The 23,120-nt window shown below is 36.9% G+C and overlaps 1 protein-coding gene across 1 annotated transcript in view; it reads right to left on the bottom strand.

Annotated features, from left to right (window-relative positions):
• Positions 1-5,931: 5,931 nt before the first annotated feature.
• Positions 5,932-23,120, bottom strand: part of MNAT1 (MNAT1 component of CDK activating kinase) — a 203,670-nt gene continuing 186,481 nt past the window's right edge. The window contains exon 8 of the mRNA XM_012777644.3: positions 5,932-6,390. Within this exon, the coding sequence (XP_012633098.1) occupies positions 6,270-6,390 (121 nt within the window). The 3' untranslated portion in view covers positions 5,932-6,269. The remainder of the gene's footprint in view (positions 6,391-23,120) is intronic.

Here is a 23,120-nt window from a genome sequence, read left to right on the forward strand (position 1 = left end):
CAGATAAATGTCCTCGGTGGGCCGCATGTGGCCTGCAGGCCGTAGTTTGAGGACCCCTGGAACTGTAATTTCCTTCCTTAGTGATTTGTAGAGACCTTTCACCTAAATATATTCTGTATTATCTAAATGATATAAATATTTTATAATCTAAATTTTATTTAATTTTTATTAGATAAATATGCTTAATTATTATCTCTTTCTTGGAAAATAGGAAAATTGTGTGCTAACTCAAAACACATTAATACCACGTTGTAGTTGTCCTTACTTGAAGAGTGAAGCCAAATTTTACATAACTACTACCAATTAACTACCACTATAAAAGTAATAAAAAATGAGATTATTTAGATCAGGGTAGGCAAATACATCCTGCAGACCAAATCTGGCCCATCACCTGTTTTTATATGGGGTGTGACCTAAGAATGTTCTTACATTGTCAAATGGTTGAAAAAGAATCAAAAGAATAACAGTTTTTGATGTGAAAACTATATGACATCTATTATGTATCAATTATAAAAATGTAAAAAAGAATACTATGAAATTTGAGTTTTAGGGTACACAAAGTTTTATTGTACCATACCATGCTCATTTATTCACATATTGTCTATGGCTATCTTCTTGATACAACAGCAGAGTTGAGTGGTTGCAATACAGACTGGATGTGACTCATCACTTCACACTCCTTCCTTGGCACACTATAAATTACAGTGACATGGTTGTAATTCAGTAGCATTTTGAGTGCCATGTGTATTACCAACCCACATTTTATTTTATTAACTGTGTATCCATCATGTCAAAACAAGAAAAGTGGACTTTGCTGTGCTTTCAAGGCACAGTGGGGTATGAATTATTTTGATACTGAATTAGATGACAGAGAACCTATAGCTTAGCTAGAAGAATAAACATTGACATTACCCAATAAATAACTCTTCACAGTATTCCCAACTCATAGGCAAGCAACTGTCAGAAAAATTAGAAAATTAAAATGGAAATACCTCATAAAGCAAAATTTCTTCACAAAATGAAAATGAGGCTGCAACCAAAGTAAGTCTCCAAGTGACTAATTTGTTAGCAAAGCAAAGAAAGCCATATACTGGTGGTGAGTTAATTGTGTTTGAGTGCAGCAGCTAAAGAAATGTGTCCAGAGAAAATAAACTTGTTTAAGCCTCTTGGCCTTTTGGCAAGAACAGTTGCTCAAAGAGTTAAGGACATTAGGAACATCAATAGTCAATTAAAAAGGTAAATGATTCTAAGTGTTTCTTTGACTGTTAATGAATTGACTGATGTTAACAAATACTACTCAATTCTTATTTATTTGAGGCATTAATGCCAAGTTTGAAGTGACTGAAAGTTTAGCCTCTGAATACTCCATGGAACAACTATGGGTGAACATTTTCAAAGAAGTCAAGAAAATACTAATTCTGTACAACCTAAAGTGGAATCTGCTAAAATGTGTTATCACTGATAATGGTAATGAATGTGTGCAGTAGAAAAAGGGCTTAGTTGACAAATTTACAAGGCTCAAAAAAATGTAAGGAGTTTAAAGCCTATGGTTATTCACTGTATTATTCATCAGCAAGTACCCCGCAGAAATATTTGAGTCTACCATGTGTTACTGAACTCACAAAGTGGTAAATTTTTCTTTCTTTACTTTAACCATCCTCAATTCTTTGAATTTTGTCAGAAATTGAAGCTGATTATTTTGACTTAAATTTGATTTGCTTAGCAATTATAAAATTTGATTGTAATTTTTTTGAGCTGGGGGCCAACACTGAAATTTTTCTTAACAGGAAGAACTACCCTTAAACATATTTCTGGAACACTGAATGGCTTTGGAAATTAGCTTTTGCTGAAGACTTGATAATATTTCTTAAAGAATTTAACCTAAGATTATAAAGCAAAACAACGTTAATATGAAAAATACTGTGGTAAAGCCATTTCAATAACATTTGAATAATAATGTCTTACTTTATACATTTTCCCACTATCAAAAATTAAAACAAGAAACAAGATTTCTATTCTTACAAATTAGCAGTGGATGTATTTTCTGAGTTTAGCATTTTTCGAGACCTTGTTGCAAGTGCAAAGGAAATTTCCCTATTTCAAAATCTATTTAACTGTAGTTGAGGAGATTCCACCTAATCTTCAGTTGGAAGTGATTAATGTGCTATGTAACGACATGCTAAAAGGCAAATATGAAAGGGAGAATCTAATAGAATTTTACAAATGCTTTCCAAGTAATGAATATGCTCAGTTAGTAGTATATACTCTGAATTGATATGAGTACCTGTGTGAAAAGACATTTTAAAATATGAAATGTATAAAATCTCATTACCATTAATGTTAATAGTTACTGATAGTTAATGATAATCATTAACAGGTGACCATTTACAATTGATCATTTATAATTACGTAGATTCCCAATTAAAGGCAATGTTATTCCCCAAAAAAAGGCATTACAAAAATTACATTTTGAATTTGGCAATAAAAACAAATTGTGGCAACTGGTTTTAGCTCATGATGTAAGTACCTATATAACTACATAATGTCCTCGATTTCTCCTGTTAGCCCACAAAGCTTAAAATATTTACTATCTAGCCCTAAAGAAAAGGTTTGAGGATCCCTAATCTAGACCATTAATTATAAATTCAATGCCTTCAGAAGGCCATGCATGGTGGCTCACGCCTATAATCCTAGCACTCTGGGAGGCAAAGACAGGATTGCTTGAACTCTCGAGTTCAAGACAAGCCTGAGCAAGAGGTTGTCTCTACTAAAATAGAAAAATTAGCTGGGCATCTTGGTAATGTAAATAAATGAGGGCAATAAATGGTAAGAAGTATGAATGAATTCAGTGAATTGTTGTCATTTAGGTTATTTTTCACCATTCTGTTTTTTTTTAATTTTTATTTTAGTGTATTATGGGGGTACAAGTGTTAAGGTTACATATATTGCCCATGCCCCTCCTCCCCCCCTCAAGTAACAGCTTCAAGCGTGTCCATCCCCCTCACCATTCTGTTTGAATTGGTGCCCTTATTCCTTATTTTTTTTTTTTTTTTTTTTTTTTTGAGACAGAGTCTCGCTTTGTTGCCCAGGCTAGAGTGAGTGCTGTGGCGTCAGCCTAGCTCACAGCAACCTCAAACTCCTGGGCTCAAGTGATCCTCCTGCCTCAGCCTCCCGAGTAGCTGGGACTATAGGCACGCGCCACCATGCCCGGCTAATTTTTTTCTATATATATTAGTTGGCCAATTAATTTCTTTCTGTTTATAGTAGAGACGGGGTCTCGCTGTTGCTCAGGCTGGTTTTGAACTCCCGACCTCGAGCGATCCACCCGCCTCGGCCTCCCAGAGTGCTAGGATTACAGGCGTGAGCCACCGCGCCCGGCCCCTTATTCCTTATTTAAAGGCATTTAAACTCAAATTGTTTTGAAACTCAACCCAAGTACTGGGTTGAGTACATTGATGTGCTAGGTTATGAAGTATGTGTATAAATTATGTTCTTATTCATACATGTAAAGTGGTAAGACTTGCTTACATTTAGTCACCCCTTAGACAAAATATGCAATATATAATTGTCAAGAAAACAGAATCCCTAAATGTTTCTATTAACATTTTAACTCCTCCCCTCTTTTCCCTCAGAGTGAGAGTAGATAAGTGAACATGTGATTATATAATTATTTAAATCTAGACCTACCCTAAACTTTTAGATGTGATACCTAATAAATGAATTCTTGATGTTCATTAGATATAATTTTTAACTTTATTAAATTTTTGACAAATTTTCTGCCACCTTAAAATGATTATCTGACCATCTGTTGACAGCCTAAAGATAGCTTCGAAAGGAATTTTAGATAAAATATTTATTGAATCAAATTAAAGAAGACTAATAATGCATCCTAATTAGGATGTAAATGCATTCTGTTAAAAGGGAGTGTAGTTATTAGTAAAATCATTTTCTACATAATGAATTTCTCAGAACTTCTCTCCAGGTATCAACAAGATCATTTAGTTGATGTCATTTATATCCCCTAAAAGATCTACATGCTTGATCTGTAAAACCTCCTGGAAGTCTTATTGAGTTTGACTACCCACACCTAGTTTTAACACAGCTGTTGTTTGACAGTCATTTCAAGAGCATGGACTCTGGAGTCTAACTACTTGAGTTCAAATCCCAACTCTACTATTTTTATGTTATAGGACTCTTGGCAAGTTACTTAACCTCTATGCCTCAGCTCCCTCATATGTTAAAATGGGGGAAATAACAGCAGCACTGTTGAGAGGATTAGGTAATACACAAAGAAAGCACAAGGCACAGTGCTTGACACATAGGTTATACAGTAGTTGTAAACTATTATTTATATTTCTGTATTAGTGTTGTAAATTGTTAAAAGGCTTAATTCATGTAGATGAAAGACTTGTCTTTGATGAAAGACATAGCCTTTGTTTCTGAGAGGAAATCATTCAGAGGATAGGGGATAAGCACATCAATTTAGAACATTTCTGGTGTTTGGTGAATTCAGTGAATTACTGTCATTAGGTTATTTTTCATCATTCTGTTTGATCTAATAAGTCAGTTAACAACTTCTAAATTTGGCCTATTGAACATAGTACAGCCATAGCAAGTATAAAATATTTACAAATATATAAAGGTTTTAGAACTCATTTGCCAAACCAGATACGTGCAACTTCCACAACAAGGTAGGCTCAAAACAAGTCTTGAAAGCCTTTGAAATGTTTTATTAATTAGTTCATTCTCTTTTAAATATATTATACAAGATACTAAGAATAAGTAATAGTGTTTGTTTTTAATAGAGTAGATACCTTATTTTTGCAATTGGATGCCACAAAGCCTTAACTATAAATTCAATCTTCTCATTATTTGAACAGATTTATAGATTGTATTTAAGAAATACTAATCCTCATTTGGGAAATGCCTAATGGATATGTGGAATGGAATATACAGCCTGGTGAAGTATAGATAGAACTGGACTTCAGCTTAAAAACAAAAAGAACCTGTGTTCTAATTCTGGCTTTTTACTAACTTGGGAATATGATCTTTGCCTACTCAATTACTCAATATTTTGGTTCTCTCATTTATAAAAGACAAAAGTATTGTAAAGATGAAGATGTATTCCTGAAATTAATACCTGTTTATTAGTAAAATAAGATGGAGTTATTACATATGGATATTGCACCTTAATGTAGCCAGAAGTCTTCTTTCACATAACTTTCTATCCATAAAGCTAATAACATCTGTTGTAATGGAGATTTGATAGGAAATCCTTTAATTTCCTTGAGAAACTATGTCCCATATCCAGTGGTCTATATGTAACAGACTGATATAAGATTGAGATGGTACAAATATCATCCTATCCACAAACTCTTTAAGCAAAACACTGGGTATAATAAAAGCCTTTGAAATTTAAACAGAAAGCTACATCAGAGTTTACAATTTACACATAGGGAAATATCACTTAAAATGTACCTTTTTCAGTCTCCAAGTTTTCATCATAAAATGAGGTCACATTGGAAGTGAAAGGTGTCATTTAAGTATTAAATTTTATTAACTTATTTCTTTGAATTTATCATTAAAACAGGTTAATGCTGTGCTCTGTTTTAGCCTGAGTGTGGCTCACAGCTGGGAACTATAACACCTTGATCAAGGTTTGCCTCACTTTCCACTGTTCAAAACAGTCATTGAGTCCTTAATATTGAGGGAATGACATTATCATAGGTCAGGTTTTACTTGCCACAGTCTGCTGATTGGAGGAAATATATCTACTTGTCTGGGCTAGTATTAAGAAGACATTAGGAAAAAAAGAGAACATTTTATGAGGAGAAATAATAGACTTGGATATTAACACTAAATGTTGTAATCAAAATGGCATTTTAAAATGTGTTCAAGTAAAACATTGTAATAAGAGAAAAACCACAAAACTTAATATAAAGTCTAGCTTTATTTTTAAAAAGATTTTACAAGTCTGTCAACCTTAAACATAAATAGGTGAATTATTTATTCCTCTCTTCCATCAGATGAGGCTTACTGCATCAATCTCTCTCAGAAAAATATAAGTAAAAAATATTTTTCACAAACATGTATCCCCCATATTACTCAGTTTAGTTCTGAAATTTCTCTTTATAAATACTTTAACACAGCTACTATTGGTAGTTCTGTTCTGTGCAGCTGCATATGGCTATAATTTTACAAGTCTGCTTTACTTTTGCTAGCTCCCTGGTTCAGCTCCAAGGTCCAAATCTTATAAACAGAAGTAAAGGTTAACTGGGCTGCCAGAAAAGCCCACTGAATGCATCCTGTAGTGCTCTGTGACAAGCAAGTGAAGAAGTGTAGCCTCCAGCAAGGTCCTGTGGAGAGGCAGCTCTGACATGGTTTAAATATCTAAAACGAAACAAAAAGTATAGCATTGATATAGAAAGCAAATACAAATTGGTAACATTTTTACAAACAATAGTAAAAGTGACTCAAACTTTAAAGAGGAATTCTGAGATTAAAATGTTCTGACTTTTATAAATGGATTATTATCATTCAAAAGGAAATATGCCAACTATACACACAGTGCCTAAACTAGTACTAAAATACAAAGCAAATTATAGTAAGGTCTAAAAAAACAGTTTTTGAAAGAGGTTTCAAAAATAATACTTGCTACTAAAATTTTCATTGTTTCACAATTTTCAGGGCTGATCTGTTTTACTCGCTGTTGCTTGAGCACCTAACTAATGCTCTCCTTCTTGGCATACACTTAATAAATATACAATATCATAATAATATTGTATTACTAATACTTTTACATAAATATGTTTTAAAGCAAACCCCTAAATACCTAAACAAATGGGAGCGAAGAAAACATACTAGTTTCTTCAAAATTACTTCAATATTTCAAAAATATATTGTCTCCTTTCTTGCAGGAAAAGAAATCTTAGAAATTACATGCCAAGGAATCTGAGACTGAGCCTGAATTCAAAATAATGTATGAAATAGTAGATACAGAAAAGTCTTTTGATCTCAAAAGACAGTGTAACAGACACAGTTTTTCCTCACTCACACATAGTCTTTTTTAGCAATTAAAGCTTTCTACCTTAAAAACAGACAAAACAAAGGACAATCCTGGCCAAAGGGGGGCATTTGTTAGCATGACTACCAACACCACTGGAAACAAATATTCCCAGCTTTGCTTTAATGTTCAGTTTAAGAAACTACATTGTTTCTTTAAGTCTCAGGAAGTAAAGGAGCTTCACCCACCTTAGAATTATGGGTATGGCAAATGAATAAATCAGGTACCAGAACATTTTAATAACTTGGAACCTTTTCTACTCATTCATTCAAACTTCCTGTGTGTCAAGATCTTAATGCATGAGCAACTTATTACTTCTAACATAATAACAAGTCTGTTTTTCATTTGTATCCATGTTTAATAAACCTGTGTAATTAACACATATATGGCAACATAAGAAACCAAATAGAAAAATTGGTCAAAGAGGCAAGCTAAGCTCTTGGAATTGGCTATAATTTATTCACACTGCCACAAATCAAGGTGCTAACTCAGTTCTTTGCTTCTCTGCCAAGGGTGAAAGGGGAAGGAGAAAGGAAATTAATATTTATTGAGCAACAAACTAAAATTTTTTTGATAGTGCATTTATAGCAGTAAGACATATTTGAGCACACATCTCTGAAACTTGTATATTTATTAATTATATACATAGAATACTCATATATTTTCATATATAATATATAATTATATATATTATACTAATATAGTAAATATATTATAAAATAAACAAAATATAAAGGATGAAATAAAAATATTTAAATAAAAGTTCTAGTATTTTCTCCCTATAACCCATCTTACATACATGCATCCCACTTCAGAGACTACTGATATTAGTCACTGTCAAACTCTTGATAGAACCTTAGGTCCCACAAGATTTAAATAGGGATTCACTATACCTACCACATGGCAATAATGTTATTTGCTTATTACCTCCCAGGACACAGTAAAATGTCAACTGTTAAGATTCTGATGCGTAAGAAATGAGGTAAGTGTTAAGTCACCTCAGAAAGTCTGAAAATTAACCTGGCCTTACTAAGAATTCAATAACTATCATACAAATAGTAAGTGAGTAATATTTTTAGAGGTAACTTGAAAATGAAATGTTTCATTTCTGATATAAGTTTTCAGCTAATTTTTATCCTCACACCAGATAATGTTGTATCACCCTTTCCTTTCTTCAGATGCTCAAAAGGAAAGCACAGTCTTAGCTTCAATGGATGTCTACTCACAGCAAAATTCAAGCACCAAAGTAGAATGTTTGTCAACCTTAAGAAGCCAACTATCACAAATGAGAATGGATTTTCATAGCTGTAAAACAAACCACTGTGCAACTAACTGTTTTGATTCATCACATTTTGGTACAGCTTGCTTCTGGGAAAGTTGAGTCATACCATTTCTGGCTTGGCAATTTGAGCATAAACTTGTAGTGTGCATACGGCTTTTTATATGTTATCCTGAGAAACCTGAAACAGCTGCATTGCTGGCAGGAAAACACAGGACCACCAGTAAAATATCCAAAACAGTTGCATCTTTTAATTTATGACTGTGGACTGTTTCCATAAAGAGTATATAAAGCAGTTCAGTTTTTATAGGTAAAATGTAATAAACAGTCATACTCACTGATGCCATAAATGTGTAAAAAAAGTTTATCTAAAATGATTAATTAGTGTTTGAAAATAGTATTTCTTGAACAGTCATAATCCAGAGCAATGAGCAAATATTTTTAAATTTGAGTTATTAATGCTAAGTTGTACAATTCTCACTGCCAAAATCAAGTCAATTAAAATTTCTTTGCATAACATTGAAGAAAATGCACTTCCCTTCTAGCAATCATTTACATTAAACATGTCTGTGAGTATAAGTCTTTAAGAGTCCTGCTTATTTACATTGCTGTTTTTGATCTCTAGGGCTGCACAAAACCATTACTGTTAAGTATGTCAAAATATTTTCACCATAGTAACCTACATTAATTCTAATTAAAAAAAATAAAACAAAGTTCATTCCTGTTATTCTATTGTGGGCTTTTATTTTCTAGATATCTTAACTCAATGTTCTTAAACCCTTTAATTATTGTGGTGTGCCAAAGTATTTTAAAGGATCTGCCACATTGAAACCACACAATGAGAATTTAGTGTTTTGCCTACTTTTTCACATTAATCCACATCTGTGTTGTTTTAATTCTTTCATGACCATTACAAGTACATCACTGAATAGGATTCCTGGGGTTTCTGGCAGAGGTCAGTATCATTTCATGTATACCTTTATACAACAGAATGAGGAAGAAGTCTTAGCCAAATTTATTTCCAAAAGTCAAGCTCAGTTGAGTTTTGCAGCCTGGAGGTAATTGTTCTATTTATCCAATCCTAGGACACTATTCCTGCTTTTCATGGGTTTATTTTAAATACGTGTAAATCTTATAAGCAGAAACCAGGAAAGTAAAAAAGAGGTTCACTTATTTTGCTATCTATACCTTATTTTACTGAAAGCTGAACAAACTCAAAGATTTAAAAAATCATACCTTTGATTATTTTCTTAATAAGGCTTAAAAATATGTTTTCAAAAGCACATTTAAGATAATTCTTATATAAAGGTCATCTTATGCCCTAATTTATGCTCTGTTTAAAATTACCTTTCTTCTCTATCAAAATCCCTTTCAAACAGACCTTGGAGAAGGGGGAGGGAAAAGGAGCAGTGGATCCTTAGAGAGGAGTAAGACAAGATTAAGCATTAGAAAACCACTCCTGAAGGTTTGTTCCTGAACTCTGATTTCCTACACTGTCATTTTCTTCTGTTACATTTAGCAGCTTTTACTCCCTAAGAAGGTGGTATAATTTACACTTGGCTTCAGAAAGACTTCATTTTCTCAGTTCTTTAACATGAGAGTGCCTCTGAGATTACTTTTTTACTATTTCCCTTCATTTAAAAGCCCTATATTGACCATCTGGCTGAAGTCATGGACTCAGCTCATTTTAGTGCTATTCAGCAATGCTTTGGGTTCTCTCTCAGCCAGGGGCAGAGGGCAAGGGCTGTCACTCATGACCAAGAGGCAGCAGCACTCTTTCCCTCCGGTCATAACCCATTCATGATAGATAACCTTTGAGACACACTGGCTCCAGAGAATCAAGAAATCTCAGAATTTAAACTGAAATGAAAATGTGAAGTTCATATTAGTTTCCTTCTCCCCAAATTACCAGGCCCTATGGAGAGTTAAAAACTCGAACTGGTTCAAACTAAGAAAGGTAGTGAACTCTAGAGACTAAGACTTTCTTTTTACAAGGTGGCCCATTTGAAGTCTGCATTTAACGCCATCATGCATTAACCAGACAAGTCCCAAACAGATCTGTGTCCAGCCCACAAAATTTAAATCTAACTGTCATTAAGAGAGATCAGCCAGCTGATCTCAGCTGTCATGACCAAGAGCTCTTGCACAAGTTCAGCCAAAGCTATAAAGGATTTACATTAACAATGTGAAATCTATCTCAATGAGATTTAAAAACAACCAGAGCAATAGTGTGCTCCAACAACTACCACTAAAAAGCAAAAAACATTTTGAAAACTAAGGTTTGTGCTTAGATGTCCTAATCTAATCCAAATAATAGATAAACTGTTTACAGGGAGGACGGATAATCATATATTCTAAGGTAAACAGGAAAAGGCACTAAAAGTCAGAAGTACTGTCCATAATTCTGAAGGTGTTTTGGTTATAAAAACACATAGCTTCATGAACTACAACCAAAAATGTAACAAACATCATAGGCAGTCATGACATTACTTTTCACCTTATCATCCAGCCAGCAAGTGAGAATACAACTTGAATAAATGAATAATTAAAGCTGATTGCAGATTTATACCAACACATTTGGGAAGATAGTGAACAATTATGCCAGACATTTAGACCATCCAAACAGCAAAGCTCATATTTAGAAATTAAAAGCCATGTAATATCCAGGTATAGAATATGACTTATTATTATTTATATTCAATAACTGAATATACATTGCTCAGAGAAGGCTTTGTAACTGAAATTAACTGTACAATTTATTGCTATCAAAGAGCACACTAAGTATTTCAGGATAGAGAAAGCTATTACTGAAGGTATAATTACATAATGAAAGGAATACTTTCTTGATTTAACTGTGAACTATAGAACACACAGAAGATAGAGTTACTTGAATGTAACTCTATTTTATGAGTGTTGTTCATAGTGCTGGATATATCAACTGATAGACTTTGTCTATATAATACATACAAACACAGGAATATCTCAGGAACAGGTGCTATGAAGATAGACTCTAATACAGCCATGAAAAGAGATAATAAAAAGTAGCCAATATGTGGCTCACGCCTGTAATCCTAGCTCTTGGGAGGCCGAGGCGGGCGGATTGCTCAAGGTCAGGAGTTCAAAACCAGCCTGAGCAAGAGCGAGACCCCGTCTCTACTATAAATAGAAAGAAATTAATTGGCCAACTGATATATATATAAAAAAAAAATTAGCCGGGCATGGTGGCGCATGCCTGTAGTCCCAGCTACCCGGGAGGCTGAGGCAGAAGGATCACTCGAGCCCAGGAGTTTGAGGTTGCTGTGAGCTAGGCTGACGCCACGGCACTCACTCTAGCCTGGGCAACAAAGCGAGACTCTGTCTCAAAAAAAAAAAAAGTAGCCAATAGACCAAATGATTTTTAATACATTTTAAATATGCTTTTCAAAACCAGATGTTTATCTCAGTGACAGATTTTTATGTTTGGCTAATTTTGATACTGTTCTTATATGATTAGATGAGATTACACAAAAAAGGTATACATAATGTTTTTACTTATTGATCCTTAAAACATTATGATACTCATTCCTATGAATTTATTCAAGAAATAAATGGGAAGAAAAGGGAAAGACAACGTTTCATAAAAAATCTAAAAATTGGCCAGGCACGGTGGCTCACGCCTGTAATCCTAGCACTCTGGGAGGCCGAGGTGGGCGGATTGCTCGAGGTCAGGAGTTCAAAACCAGCCTGAGCAAGACCCCGTCTCTACTAAAAATAGAAAGAAATTAATTGGACAACTAAAAATATATATACAAAAGATTAGTCGGGCATGGTGGCACATGCCTGTAGTCCCAGCTACTTGGGAGGCTGAGACAGGAGGATCGCCTGAGCCCAGGAGTTTGAGGTTGCTGTGAGCTAGGCTGATGCCACAGCACTCACTCTAGCCTGGGCAACAAAGTGAGACTCTGTCTCAAAAAAAAAAAAATCTAAAAATAGTAAATAATATAAAAGCCTAGATTTTGTGTATCTCAATGAGGAACAAGTGCCACTTCTGTGAAAATACAGTAGATATTATAAATTTCCTCATTTCTGAATTTCATTTGTAACATTCCTAAAAAATCTAGTGCCTAATTCTGGTTTGTCTACTGTAATCTTTTACTACTGTGAATTTCATGTTAGTAACAGATATGTGCCAGAATTTTCATCATTTCTTTATAAAGGCAGGCTGAGTATATTTATCCCTAAGAGTGAGGCAGACAAAATGCAGAAGTTCAGATAAATGCAGCTCATTCGTTCTTTAAAAAAAAAATTACTGAGTGCCTACTATGTGCCAGGTATTGAAGCAACATTGATAATAACACAGAGAGCAACAGCTCCATGTTTTCATGGACTTCATAATGCAGCAGAAAAGAAAGATATTAAATAATGAATGTTGTGAATGAGAAAGTTAGGGCTTGATAAGGGTGGATCTAAAGGGAAGCCAACATAAATAAGATCAGAAAAGGTCTCCCCCTAAGGAAATGACAGTTAAGCTTAGAGACAATGGATATGGAAGAATTAGCTAGGGAGGAATGGGAGCACAGGAGTGATCCAAGCACAAAGAAGAATACATATGAAGTTGTAAGGAGACACAGTATGTATTGAGAATATAAGGGAAAGGTGGTTCCAGCTCAGGATGAGGGTTAGAGATGTAGGCAGAAGGTATACAAAAGAAGGTCTTATAGGAAATGTTAAGAACTGTGAATTTTATTCAAAGGGCAATGGGAAGCCACTGAAAAGTTTTTATTAAGAAACTGGTAATTTAAATAGGCCACTTTGGCTGCACAATGGATTCAAAAAAAGCAGGAGTTGACAAAGAGAGATTCCTTAGAAGAATCTTTCTCTAGTCTAGGCTTAAGACACTGGTGCCTTGGATTAGGGTAGTGGCAGTGAAAATAAAGTACTGATTCAGGGATATTTAAGTGTCAATTGAGCCCGTGGATATAGGGTGGGGGAGGAAGTAGTGTCAAGGTCAATTTCCAGGAATCTAGTCATGTGGAATAGGAAAGATACCCTCAAGAGACAATGGAAAACTGGAGAAGCAAATAGGAAAGGTAGAGGAAAGAAGGGAAAGATTATGAGTTTAACTTTGGATTTGAGTCTGAAGAGTAGAGACACATGAATAGAGATGCAGTGTGGCAGCTGGATATATGGCCCAAGTGACAAGAAAAGAGTTATGGAATGAAGATGTCAATTTGTTATCAGTATTTCGATAGTATTTCAAACCATAAAATAGATGTGAATATTTAGGAAAAAGGAATAGAATGAGAACAGAGAAGGGGCTAAGGCAGAGGCCTTGAGAACTACAACATAACAAAAGAAGCGAAGATATTTTGAAGTGAAGGGTATATTCATTCATGTGTGGCAAATGCTGCCATCCCTTGACAATACCTCATAAACTCTCTGCCCCTCTCTGGACTTGCAAAAAACGTAGAAGCAAGGGCAGTATAAGCCACATGGAAAGTAGGAAGATAATAGTAACAGAGACAGGGACAAGGTAACCCATTAGATTGCCCCACCTAAGGACTCCAAAGGGCATATTCATAGTATTTACAGCAGTAGTGCTTTTTATAGCAAAAGGACAACAACCCAAATGTCCACTGACAAGAGAATGGATAAATAAATCTATTACTTACATAAAGGATACTATCAAAAGTGAAAATAAATGAACTACAGCTGTCTGCATACATCAACATGGTTGAATCTCACAATGCTGAACACAAAACAAAAAAACAAGTTAAAAATATATAGAGCATGGTTTCTTTTATATAAAATTCTGAACATACAAAATTAAACATGGAATATATAAATATGATAAAACTATTAAAATTAAGCAAGGAATGATGTCAGCAAGTTAGGAAAGTAGGAGAACACAGCTTTCATTCCCCTCACAAATAACAATAATTGGTCAGCTATCCATGAATGAAAATAACTCTGGAAGAGCTTGGGAATCCACTTGAGAAGCTACAGCAATACAAGGGAAGAAAAAACCCAAGAACAATCACACAAAAAGGGGAGTAAGGACAGTTTCATTTTGCCTACATCATCCCATCACCAAAGCTAGCACTGTTCAGCACAGAGACAGAACTCCCTAACTTGTGAGTTCCTCTTGAACAGCAAGGGAGAGCAGGGTGGAAAATCAGCTTCCCCAACTTTTCAGGGCACTGCCTGAACAACCAGCAATGAGCATCAGTTATACCCCATGCAAACTGCTGAAGACTGGCATGACTGAAAAAAAGGAAGAAGAATGAGAGTTATCAGTATCAGCCATGCAATGGCATGAGCCACCATGGTCCTTAGTGACCTACTCTGCACAGGATTCCAGCAGCCTTCTCTGCCAAGGACCTCAATAACCCTTGCAGCTGCCACAGAGCTTTCACCACCGAGAATACCAAAGTGTTCACTGAGGTGGATCTCAGCAACTTGCTGCACAGAAGACGCTAGCAAGCTTTTGCCACCAGGGAGCCAACAGTCAGCATAACTGCAACAGATCCCCTTCAGGTTTAGCCACACTGAAGACCTTGCAGTTTTTTGCCTTCCCTGTTTCCAGATGTTTAAGCCATCAACTCTCCCCCTCCTTCCTCCCCAGATCCACACGGGCCCAGGAACCAAGTGAAATCACTGTGTACATGCCTGCAAACAGCCCCAGCGCCCACTGCTGTGTGCACACCTGTGGCTGATCCCTGCAGCTAGCCCAGACTACTATCACTGGCCCCTCCACTATGCTTGTGTCCATGACTGGCCCTTGCAGCCATATGTGTGCATGCTGCCAGCTCTGGGCCTATAGCTCTGCAAGTGCACACAGCTGCCTGACACCTATCACCAGTCTCTAACACTGGACATAAGCCCATAGCTAGTCCTTGCAACTAGGCACATGCTTGCCGCAAGCCCAGGAAACAAAGTTTGCCTGGTCCCTGTGGGCTGGACTCTGTAACCATGCACACCACCAACCCTAACTTCTATAGCCATGTGCACGCGACCAGTCCCCACTATCACATGTGTGCTTGCAGTTGGTCCCAACCCCTGCCCCTGGCCGCAGCCCATACAACTCTGTGCACATCCACACCTGGACCCTATTGTTACACATGTAGATGCAGCCAACCCCCACAGATGAGTGTGCATACATCACTGGCCTTACCCCCCAACTTTGGCTGCCCCAGTCCCTTGCAGCTAGACCCAGAAGCACTGCTGAGGATTCAAACAGCCCTCACAGCCACTGGAGACATTCTGCAGCTCTTGCCACCAAGGATCAGAGATCAATGTAACAGGCCATAGTTGCCTAAGCCTATAAGATACTATACCCCTGATACTTGATGCCCCTTGCCACTAGACTCAGGGCCACAGCACACTCAAGTATGGAAGCAAAGAAACTCTGGAAGAGGTGAATCCTTCCTCAAATGCACATATACCTATGCAAGGCTACAGAGATCATGAAGAATCAGGGAAACATGATACCACTAAAAGAACAAAATATATTTCTAGTAACTGACCCCAAAGAACTGAAGATCCACAAACAGCCTGACAAAGAATTTAAAATAATTCTTTGCAAACTACAAGAAAACACAGATAAACAAATTATTGAAGTCAGGAAAACAATACAAGAACAAAAGAAGCTTAATAAAGACATAAAAAAAAAAAAAAAGAACCAAACAGAAATTTTGGAGCGAGCACAGGGGTATTCACAACTAATTAACCACAACCAGTTACAGATTCTTTTGTTCCTTCTCCACTCCTTCTGCTTCATTTGACCAGCCTAAAATTAATTAATTAATTAATTGAATTGAAAAAATGCAATAGTTTCAAGAGCAGAAGCATAGGAAAAAATAAGTGAACTTGAAGATAGATTACTTGAAATAACACAATCAGAGAAGAAAGGAAAAAGAATGAAACAGTATAAAGAAATCCTATGGGATCTATGGGATACCACAAGAGAGCTAAATTTGCATAACAGAGATTACAAAAGGATAATGGGGGCCAGAAAAGTTATTTTAAGAAATAACGGCTGAAAGCATTCTAAACCTGGGGAAATATATAAACATCCAGGTAAATGAAGCTCAAAGACCTACAATCAGATTCAACTCAGAGAAGAGGTCACTAACACACATAATGAAGCTGTCAAAAACCAAGGACAAAGAGTAAATTTTGAAAGCAGCAAGGGAGAAGAAGTATACAAGGGAACTTTAATAAGTCTATCAGCTCATTTCTCAGCAGAAATCATGCAGACCAGGAGATGATATATTCAAGTGAGATGATATATTCAAAGGGCTGAAATAAAAAAAGGCAACCAGAAATACTTTTTGCAGCAAAACTATTTTTAGGAATATGGAACAGAAAAAGACTTTCCTAGACCCCCTCATAAAAGTAAGAATTTAAAAAAAGCTGAGGCAATTCATCACTAATAGACCTGCCTTAAAAGAAATGTAAAAGGAAGTTTTCTTCAGGCTTAAACAAAAAGCCACTAATTAGTAACATGAAAATATATGAAAGCATAACAGTGATTGGTAAAGGTAATATATTATTAAATTCAGAATAGTCTAAAACTATACTAGTATTTATATTACTTATAACTCTGGTATGAAGGTGGAAAGACAAAAGCATTTATAAGAGAAGAACTATAGCTATGATAACTTGTTAATGAATATACAATGTACAAATATATAAATTGTGGCATGAAAAACATAAAATATACGGAGGGAATAAAAGTGAAAAGCTTTTGTATGCAATCAAAATTAAGTTGTTATCAGCTTCAAATAGATGGTATAACAATAAGATGTTTTATGTAAGCCTCAAGGTAACAAAAAAAGCAAAAACTTACAGTAAATACACAAAAGATGAAGAAAAAGTAATGAAACTATGCATACCACTACAGAAAATCATCAAATCACAAATAAAGACTGCAAGAGAAGAAGAAAGGAACAAAGGGTCTACAAAACAACTGAAAATAATTAACAAAATGGCAATAGTAAATTTTTTCTATCAATAATTACTTCAAATGTAAATAGACTAAACTTGCCAATCAAAAGACATACAGTGTTTGAATAGATTAAAAAACACGACTCACCTATATGCTGCCTAAAAGAGACTGACTTCACATTTAAGAATACACACAGAATCAAAGTGAAGATACTCCATGCAAATGGAATCCAAAAGAGCAAGGGTAGCTAAACTTATATCAGACAAAACAGATGTTAAGTCAAATTGTCATAAGAAGCAAAGAAGGTCATTATATAATGATAAAAGGATCAATTAATCAGGAGAATATAACAATTATAAGCATATATACTCAAAATCAGAGAACCTAAATACATGAAGAAAATATTAACAAATCTGAAGGGAGAAATAGATAGTGATATATTCAATACTTTACTTCCAAAAATGGATAGATCATCCAGCTAGAATAACAATAAGAGAATATTGGACTTGAACTACACATTAGATCAAAAAATCTAACAGAGACATCGAGACATTCCACTGAGACATCTGCTATTCCATCCAATAGCAGAATACAAGTTCTTCTCAAGTGCACAAAGAACACTCTACAAGATAAATTGTTTGAGGCCATAAAGCAAGCCTTAAAAATTTAAGACTGTAACTATATCAAATATTTTTTATGGCTACAATACGTAATTAGAAATCAATAAGAGGAGAAAAACTAGAAAATTCACAAATATGTAGAAATTAAATAACATGCTCCTGAACAATCAATGGTTCAAGAAATCAAAAGGGTAATTTAAAAATATCTTGAGAGTAAATGAAAATGAAAACAGAACATAACAAAACTTATAGGATAACAGCCAAAGCAGTCCTAAGAGGGAAGTTTATAACAATAAATGCCAATATTAAAAAAGAACAAAAATCTCAAATAATCTTATATTACACCTCGAAGAACTAGAAAAGGAAAAACAAAAACAAACTGAACCCAAAGTTAGATTAAGGAAGAATATAACAAATATCAGAGTATAAATAAATAAAATAGAGACTAGAAAAACAATAGTTTTTTTTTTTGTTTTTTTTTTTTTTTTTTGGAAAAACAAAGACATTTCACAAATCTTTAACTAGGTCAACTAATAAAAAAAGAGAGAAAACTCAAATAAATAAAATCAGAAATGAAATAGAAGACATTGCAACTGATGCCACAGAAATACAAAAGACAGGCCGGGCGCGGTGGCTCACGCCTGTAATCCTAGCACTCTGGGAGGCCGAGGCGGGCGGATTGCTCGAGGTTGGGAGTTCGAAACCATCCTGAGCGAGACCCCGTCTCTACTAAAAATAGAAAGAAATTAATTGACCAACTAAAAATATATATATACAAAAAAAAAAAGAAATACAAAAGATCACTATGAACAATTATACACCAACAAATTGGAAAACTAGAAGAAATAGATAAATTCCTAGATACATATAGTTGCTACCATTATGATTTTAGAAAGTGCTTTCATTTTTCAAGCCTCAGTTTCCTTACCTGTAAAAGGAGGACAATAATAACACCTTATCAGTGGTTTTTAGACAATTAAACAAGAAAATGGGGAGGATCAAGATGGCGGACGAGAAACACCGCCGGAAAGAGTGTCTCTGCAGAAAAGACATATTCTAGCAGAAATTAGAAAAAAGAAGCAAGAAGGCGAGCAGACAGCAGACAAGGGCCGGAAGGACGGGTACCTGAGAACCCAGGAGACTCCACGGGAGGAGGCTGCGTAGGAGAACTGGAAGCTGAGACCTCCGGAGCAGCCCAGAGACCAGCGGGAAGGGTAGGTGGATAAATCACCTTTCCCCTCCCCTGCATTTGGGACTACTGGTGGGCTCCCCAGCGGGTGGAGAGACCTGCGGACACCAGCCCAGAGATGGCCGCCGCCAGCTAGCGGTGAGCCTGTAGCATACACGGCACCAGACTCCCAAATCCCTCGGGGCACCTCGATGTGCACAGACACCAGCCCCGCGGCAGGCGCCATATTGCCTCCTCCTCCCCTCCACTGACCCTACCCTCGGCTGCCCAGAGAGACAATACATCCACCAGCAGGAGGCACCTCCAGGGAATAGGACCTTCCCTTTTGGGACCCTACAGCTGACTAAGGGGAACTCAGACTGTGAGCGCCCTACCCGCCAGCCCTCCCAGGTGCTGCTGGCACCGTGTTCCCAGGAGAACGGTGCCGACTCAGAGGCTGAGAGACACAGACACAGCTTGGGCTCCCTGTGGGTGAATTGGGACCGGAACTCCTCTCCCTGGTGGGGATACAGTTTGAACTCTGGGACCCAGAGGTCGGACCTGCAGACCAGATCCCATGCACAGAGGTCTAGCATTGCCCGGGGCACAGAAGGGATATTTGTGAACAGCCTGCTGAGGTGTGCATGCCTCCAGGGGCAGATCAGCGTCCTAGAGGGCAACCCTCCCCTCAAAGGGAGGCAATGTGCCCAGCCCAGGTGGCATTCCTGCGCAGGGAACCTCCCCACCAGCATCAATCCGGGGAAGCCTGGTGGTGTGTGGTCTGGCCTGCTGGCAGAGGCCCAGGAGTAGCTGGGGAGTTGGGGAGGGTGGAAAGAAGCAAGGCCTGCTCCAGACTGCAGGTCTCAGACAGCCCCACCCCCACACCCAGACTTTCTGGCTGAGCGGGACCATTCCAGCCCCACCCTGACAGCTTTTCCTGGAAGCAGAGAACAGAACTTTGACCCCTGCTAAGGCATTGGTGGTGCCTAAGGGCAGGCTTACCCAACCCAGCTCCGCCCAGAACAAGAGCTGATAGCAGGACACAGAAACAACAGCATAGCCTGTTCCTCCAAGCAAGCGCCACCTACTGACAGGGACAGCATCCTGCACAGCCTTTTCATGGCACCCACTGACTCATTATACAGGGAGTGGTCGAATCTCACCCAAAGACACCACCTAACGGCTCAGAAACTAAACAAGGCGTGTGAATACCCAAACAAAAGCCTAAAGGAAAGAAACAACAACTGATCGACATGGGAAGAAATCAGCGAAGGAACTCAGGAAATATGAAGAACCAAACGGAAAACACAAGCCCAAAGAGGAGCCCCACCCCCTAGAAATGGATACCAACCCAAATCAGGCAACAAAAATCACAGAAGAGGAATTTCGTATGTGGATCATAAGAACACTCACCAACCTGCAACAACAACTCAATAACCAACACAAAGAAACCACAAAAAGCCGCCAGGACCTAGAACAAAAGTTCACTAAACAAATAGACACAATGAAGAAAAGTTTAACCCAACTCCTGGAAACGAAGAATCAATTCAGGGAACTACAAAACACAGTGGAAAGTCTCAAGAACAGGGTAGATCAAATAGAAGAAAGAATCTCAGAGATTGAAGATAATACCCTCGAACTAAATAAAACCATCACAGAGACAGAGCAGAGAAACAAGAAAAAAGAGCAAAGCCTAGAGATGTAGGATTATGTAAAGAAACCTAATGTGAGGGTCATAGGGTTACCAGAAGGGGAAGAGGACAACACCCAAAGGTTGGACAAGCTATTTGAAGATATAATAGAGGAAAATTTCCCAGGCCTTGCTCAAAATCTCGATATACAAGTTCAAGAAGCTCAGAGGACCCCTGGGAGATTCAATGCAAACAGGAAGACGTCACGACATGCAGTCATCAGACTGACCAAAATATCAACTAAAGAGGCCCTTCTAAGAGCTGTAAGACGAAAGAAGCAAGTGACATACAAGGGAAAGCCAATTCGAATAACACCAGACTTCTCTAATGAGACTTTACAAGCAAGGAGAGACTGGGGCCCCATTCTCACTCTTCTGAAACAAAACAATGCCCAGCCTAGAATCTTATTCCCTGCAAAACTAAGCTTCATATATGAAGGAGAAATAAAGACATTCTCAGACAAGGAAAGTCTCAGAGAATTCACCAAGACAAGACCAGCCCTACAAGAAGTACTCAAAACAGTGTTACGCACGGAAAACCATAACAAAAACTCACGAATATAAAAACAACCAAAACCCAAAGATTAAAGGCCAGATAATACAATGGCTCAAGAGAGAAATCAAAGCAACAACATCCAACCCAACAGAATGAACAGTAATCTACCTTACCTATCAGTTCTCTCAATAAATGTGAATGGCTTAAACTCTCCACTCAAGAGACATAGGCTGGCTGAATGGATAAGAAAATACAGGCCTAGTATATGCTGTCTTCAGGAAACACATATAACCTGCAAGGATGCATATAGACTAAAAGTAAAAGGGTGGAGATCAGTATTCCAAGAAAATAGAAGCCAAAAGAAGGCTGGTGTGGCAGTTCTAATTTCAGACGATTTAGTTTTTAAAGCAACAAAAGTAGTGAAAGACAAAGAGGGTCATTATATAATGGTGAAGGGCACACTTCAACAAAAAGAGATAACAATTTTAAATATATATGCACCCAACTTAGGTGCACCCAGTTTCATAAAGCAAACCTTACTGGAGCTAAGCAAATGGATTAATAGCAACTCCATAATCACTGGAGATTTCAACACCCCACTGATGGCACAAGACAGATCCTCCAAACAGAAAATTAATAAAGAAATAATGGACTTAAAACCTTGGAACAACTGGGTCTGACTGACATTTACAGGACATTCTACCCAAAATCCACTGAATATACGTTCTCATCAGCTCACGGGACATTCTCTAAGATTGACCATATCCTAGGACACAAAGTAAATCTCAAGAAATTTAAAAAAATAGAAATCATACCATGTACCTTCTCAGATCACAGTGGGAAAAAAAGTAGAAATCAATCCTAACAGAAACTCACATTTCTACACAAAAACATGGAAATTAAACAACCTCCTACTAAATGATTACTTCATAAATGAAGGAATCAAGATGGAAATAAAAAAATTCTATATTCCTACACTGCTAGTGGGACTGCAAATTAGTTCAACTTCTGTGGAAAGCAATATGGAGATACCTTAAAGCGATACAAGTGAATCTACTATTTTATCCAGCAATCCCATTGCTGGGCATCTACCCAAATGATCCAATGACACTCTACAAAAAAGACACCTGCACTCGAATGTTTATAGCAGCACAATTCATAATTGCAAGGCTGTGGAAACAGCCCAAGCGCCCATCAATCCAAGAATGGATTAATAAACTGTGGCATATGTATACCATGGAGTACTATTCAGCTCTAAGAAACAATGGTGATATAGCACATCTTATATTTTCCTGGTTAGAGCTGGAACCCATACTATTAAGTGAAGTTTCCCAAGAATGGAAAAACAAGCACCACATATACTCACCAGCAAATTGGTATTAACTGAACAGCACCTAAGTGGTCACATAGGTACTGCAGTAATAGGGTATTGGGCAGGGGGGAGGGGGACAGGTATATACATATATAATGAGTGAGATGTGCACCATCTGTGGGATGGTCATGCTGGAGACTCAGACTTGTGGGGGGAGGGGGGAAATGGGCATTTATTGAAACCTTAAAATCTGTACCCCATAATATGCCGAAATAAAAAAAAATGATGGGAAAAAAAATTCTATAAAAAAAATAAATAAAAATAAAAAAATAAACAAGAAAATGTATATAAAGCACCTGGCACAGAATATTCAATTGCATGTAGTTTCACTGTCCACTCTGTATCTTCTCTTTGATATTATTAATAACTGGCCTTTCATGGCCTAAATTTCCAAAGTGCTTTACCCTCTGTTAATTAGTATGTACCTCTTCTTTCCCAACCCCATGACCTTCCTTGTCTATTCCCATGCCCTCTCTCTTTCTCCTTCCACTATACTCCGATTA

Source organism: Microcebus murinus, chromosome 6 (assembly GCF_040939455.1).
Source record: "Microcebus murinus isolate Inina chromosome 6, M.murinus_Inina_mat1.0, whole genome shotgun sequence".
NCBI lineage: Eukaryota > Metazoa > Chordata > Mammalia > Primates > Cheirogaleidae > Microcebus > Microcebus murinus.